This window comes from Hoplias malabaricus, chromosome 18 (assembly GCF_029633855.1).
Source record: "Hoplias malabaricus isolate fHopMal1 chromosome 18, fHopMal1.hap1, whole genome shotgun sequence".
Taxonomy (NCBI): Eukaryota; Metazoa; Chordata; class Actinopteri; order Characiformes; family Erythrinidae; genus Hoplias; species Hoplias malabaricus.
Window position 1 is genome coordinate 4,279,858 of NC_089817.1, and position 5,257 is coordinate 4,285,114.

General features: G+C 44.2%; 1 protein-coding gene across 1 annotated transcript; it reads right to left on the minus strand.

Moving 5' to 3' along the window:
• Nucleotides 1–996: 996 nt before the first annotated feature.
• On the minus strand, nucleotides 997–4,781 carry ppp1r3c2a (protein phosphatase 1 regulatory subunit 3C2, duplicate a). Its single transcript, XM_066651335.1, has 3 exons — nucleotides 4,666–4,781; nucleotides 4,074–4,128; nucleotides 997–3,271 (listed from the first exon to the last, which is right to left on the minus strand). Exons 2-3 carry the CDS (start codon nucleotides 4,085–4,087, stop codon nucleotides 2,323–2,325), a joined length of 963 nt encoding a protein of 320 aa, XP_066507432.1. The 5' UTR covers nucleotides 4,088–4,128; nucleotides 4,666–4,781; the 3' UTR covers nucleotides 997–2,322.
• Between the last annotated feature and the right edge of the window lie 476 nt (nucleotides 4,782–5,257).

Consider the following 5,257-nt stretch of genomic DNA (forward strand, 5'->3'; position numbering starts at 1 on the left):
GCACTTCGTTATCGCAAAGATATGAATAAAATCATTATTCGAAATGAATTTTGATGCGGAGGATCATTTGTAGACCCCAGAAGTTTATTGTAAAATTAAGGGGACATATTCATTCCGTTTTATTCAAGGGACGTCGGTTCTGGGTTCTTAATGAAATGTCTGTGACCTGCAGAAGTCAAAACACCACAAAGATCAAACCCCACAGCAGCGCTAACCAGTGCTCTTATTTCTCTGTGTTTGTTTAACCTTGTCTTGTTGCGCTCTCACGTGCGCTGTGATTGGAGAGACGAAGACGAGGGGGTGGGGCAATTCTATGTTTGTTTTCTGACAAAGAAAAAAAAAGTTATTATGCAATATGGATCAATACTGAGTTCTAATTAACTTAATAAGGCAGTCATGCTTGAAGCTTATTAAACTTATTATTATAATTATAATTATGCATTAAATACATGTACAAAAAAAATGTTGTGTCTTTGCCAAGCTGAGTGTCTTACAATAGAAGGTGGAGGAGAGTCATTATACAACAGTATAACTGCAACCCTTTGGGACTTGTTACATTTACATTTTACATTCAGTCCCTGGAAGCAGACTCTTATTCTGCTTTTCTAAGAGTGACTTACAAAAGACTGAAAATAGTAGATGATAAGGAATGGTCCACAGAGAATCTGAAGGAGTTTGGAAGCATAAAGGCAACACTCTTCTCCTTGTTTGGGAAAGTTAACTTAGGGCAGAGATCCATTTCAAAGTGCAGTGTTAGGGTGTGAACACGCCTCGGGCAGAAAACAACTCAGGGCAAAAGAAAAATTCACCATGCGGTGTTCAGGCGTGTTTCCCTCAGGCAGGTGGCAACGTGTCCCACAACATTGTGTTCCAGAAATGTTCTCATGTCTGGGAACTTCACTGAAACAGTTTACACATCATAAGTCAGTGTTTATGAGGGAGAGGATAAAACAAAGTGTCCCGGAGTGCTGGTACAATTAAAGAAGCCATTGTTGTTGAACACTTGTTTATTAGAGACATACGTTAATCAAGTGCATGAATAAATAATATATTTACAGTTGCATATTTGACATATTTCACACACTGTACAATTTTCACATTCATTAAATATCAAAGCAAATGGAGTCAGAATGAAATCATCTCACAGCTGGAAATAAACAGAAGGGACGGCTTTGGCCTAAGGGTCACTGAAGTGGGAAAAATGGGAGAGTATAGGAACAGCACTTTATCTTCCTTTAAGATGCATGGCTGAAATGCCCTTGAAGGCACCTAACCCCCAACTGCTCCCTGAGTGACCGGTGTGTGTGTGTGTGTGTGCAATATGTATGCAATGACAACGAAACCACATTTCACAACATGGCTCTCTAGCTACTCAGGGTGTGTTTGCAAAGTGTAGCTGCTGGAACAAAACCTCATATCTCCATTTAGGTTACAGTAGCTGCTCAGTACACAGTAGGAATTCTCAGACTGAGTCTTTACATGAGCTTACACTGAATAAAAACATGTTTTTTATGTAAAAAAAGAGATACAAGCTTTTGTCCTGATAGAAGCACCATTAAATAATAAACTGTTCGAGGTCTAAAGCTGAGATCCATGCTCTGAGACAGTGTTTCTCAGCTTTGGACCTCAGGTAAACCCTTAGACAGTCCACCTATCTGCAGTGGGAGCTGTGATGAAATTACGGACCCTCTAGTGGTTCCTCAGGCCTGGTTTGAGAACAGCTGATTAGGGTAGGGGACTGAAACAGTCTGTGGAGGACCATTATCCTCCAGGACCACGGTTTGTGAAGTACCGCTAATCTCTCAGTGAAAATGGTAAATAACAATTTCCTGAATGCATTTAGGAGGAGGCCCATGTCTGAAGCTCTGACATATTAACAGTTTTATTGCTGCCTTATGTTCCCTTGAGGGCATAGAGGCACTCCATCTGAACCCCACAGCCACCTTGTTCTTGAGTTCTCTCTCAAAGTTTAGGTAGTTTTCTACCTTAAAACTATTGTTACCTTAAAACTACAGCTTCAAACTTATTGAATGGCATTCTAGCTTAAAGCAGTTAATCTTCCATGTTTTAATGCACACTATTTACAGAACTAGCGCTTTAAAGGACTATACACTGAAAGGTTCTGGTGGGACCCAAACGTGGTTCTTTCATGTAATCGCTCCTAAGTAAATCTCTTTAAATTAATACTTCATTCAAACATGTTAACACTGCTAACAATGAGGATGGGAAGTAACCATGCATTACGCAAAAGGGATCATGCTAACAGGCCCCTCCATTCATTGTTATCCACATTTGCATACGAGTGTGATCCAGCCTCCTCCTTCAACACAATGGCACTATGTTCTCTTGCCTACTCAAGGGTGTGCTGATCATATTCTCAGGGGGATTTGAAGGGTTAATGTATGTTGTGGAATGCAAGGCTTGGCTTTTTCTCTTGGGCCAAGTCTGGGGCCACTTAGAGCTTCGGCTCAAGAAGAGTCTCTTCCAAACCAAAGGGATTTTTGCGGGGTCTACAACGTCCACAAAGATTCGATAGTTCTGTCCACCGTTGTCGTCCCACAGACATGTGCTGCCACATCCGGGACGGAACAAGACCCGGAACTCTACCCGATCCTGGAGGTTCAAGTCTGAGGGAAAAGGCACAGAGAAGATGAAGTTTTCCGTTTCTGAGCCAGCCGGCTGCTTTATGTAGGTGCAAGGAATGTCCTTGTGGGTCCTCCAGGAGTCGTACGTGATGCGAATGTGTACAGTCTTCTCCAGGCTTATGTTGTAGACCCTCACCATGCCGCTGAGTGATCCCCCCGTCAGTCTACAGCTTTCTAGTCTCACCAAAGAATCCGCCAGGCTTCCGAGGAATGACGGGAGATTGGCAGAAGGCTGAGGGAACCCAAGCTTGAGCCTCAGTATCCTTCCCTGGACGTGAGGCGGGTCCTTCAGCTTGTCGGACGGAGCGGGAGCGTCCGCTGGGGACTCTGGGGGGTCCACCGTGAAAATCCTCACATCTGTAAGAGCCAGTCCTTTAGTGTCTGCAAACACAACACGCTTCTTCTTTTTCAGAGTCCCAGCACTGCTATAGTAGCTCAGGGGGCTGACGGGAGGAGAGGGGGTAAGCTGGGAAGGAGTAGCAGCTCTGAGTGAACAGGGGATCTCTGAAGGTGCGCTCGGCCTGGGGAGTGTGAGCTGGTACCTCATCGAGGACATGTCTGAACGCTGGCGGACCGCAGCCCTCCGACTCAGACCCATGTGCATGAACATGTCTACAGGCAACACTCTGGAAAAAAAAAGATAGTGGAGCAATGAGAACCTGATCCTTTGAACCCTACCCTTTGTTTTTCAAATGTTATGTTGCCCCTTGGTACTGAGTTACAATGTGTAGTGGTAAGAATCTTCCTCTTCAACAGCCTGAAACTACTCTGTAACAGCTCTGAAAGCCTGCAGTGATATCAGAGGATCTGCTGGAGTTTAATTAAGTTTAGGGCGTCATTCACCTTCAGAAGAGTTGCATAAATCATATATTATCATCCACTCCTCCCTCTTCTGTGATAGTCTTTGCCCTAATGTGCTTTTTGAACAAGTATTTACACCCTGCATCCCTAAGCAAAACAAAGGGGTAAAGGAACCCATCGTAAAGGAAATGGACGAAGCTCAATCACTTCACTAGAGAAAGCCCTTCCACTGCTTCACAGCCCAGAGCTGGGGGCTTTATACCTAATACCCTTATCTAGCCTGTGAGTTCAGGTGTAGCTTATCCATTTCAAACCATTCTATGGAGATTATATACCATCTGTGTCTGTCAATGGCCTTAATAATAAATGTCTGCAAAGATCAGACTGCACTGAAAACCTGATTCTTTCTGTAACTCGAAACCATTCCAACTTTAGCAATTCCTCAGTCTTAACTTGCTTCCATCCACTCTGAGATTAGAATCTAATCATGGGATGAGTCAGATCATAACAACGGAGATGATAAAACCTGAGCTGGCGACTGCTCGTACATACCAAGAGTGAATTCGAGCACCTGTGATGGGAATAGTTCCTTGTACAAAACAATAGGAATTGTAATCTGGCACTTACTTAGCGGCGGCCATTCTTGGTCGATGAAAGCAGCTTCTCCTGGGTCAAAAGAACTCTGTAAATTCAAAACAGATGATGTAAAATGTTAATGGATGTGATGCTGCCAAAAAAATAACACACTCTGTCTGCTCAAATACTATGAACACATGCTTTGTGAGATTTGTGATGGCTGAGGGCCAGGTGATTGGCTGCAAGAATGGAAATCAATTAGAAATAACTGTGAAGCAGAAGCTTTAGAATAATACCTCCCCCTCGTCTCAACAAAGGCAGCAAAACAGACACAGCGAGTGCCGAGAAATAAGAGCACTGAGTAAAAACTTGCTCCTCACTGCTGTGCACTCGGGGTCGGGGTGAACAACGAGCGACTCATTATCATTTAAAGGAACCAGGGCTGTTTAGACAGGGAACACTGGTGTGGGGCTTGCGATATTTTGACTAAAGCAGGTCACCAACACTTCCTTAAAACCCAGAACCATGTTCACTTATGGAAAAGGGGGAGAGTATCTCCCCTTTAAAACCCAGTGCATCTCAACCAAGTTAGAATCTTTCAATAAGTTGAAATAGCAATAAGATCAAATCAAATGAAACCTACTGTATGTACTGCCTTTGGTGCGGTTCAGAAGTTCTGGCTCATCTGGTCCATCAGAACTGGCCTCACAGATGTTCACAACGTGTTGAGAATCCTGATCAAAACAAGACAAAAGCCTCAGCTGCCAGCACTCTCATTGTCTGCATGTTTATATAGGTACACACCAGTCGTACGCTGGAGGGTGTGTCACAGAGGAACACCCAGGTACAGTTCCGCCCATGTGCTGCGCATTGTAACCGAACCCCACTGGCTGAAAGACCCGCCTCCAAAGCGTTGATTTCTCTGGGTTTTGCTTGAGTTCTGCCTTTGGAACTTCTTTATTGGTGGGTTTGGTTAGCAGCCACTCCTCGAAAGAGGCGAGGAGAGATTTCACAACAGAAAGCAATTCCTCTCTCCATGGTTCCCAGATCTCTTCCCTAAATCCTTACCCCTCCCTGCCTGAAAACATTAAAGCCACCTCCAAGTCTCTACACTCACTGTCCATTTGATGAGCTCCACTGACCACACAGGAGCACTCTGTAGTTCTGCAACTACACCGAAGTGCATCTGTTGCTCTTTCTAGCCCCCTTTCACCCTACTCTTCAGGACCCCCACA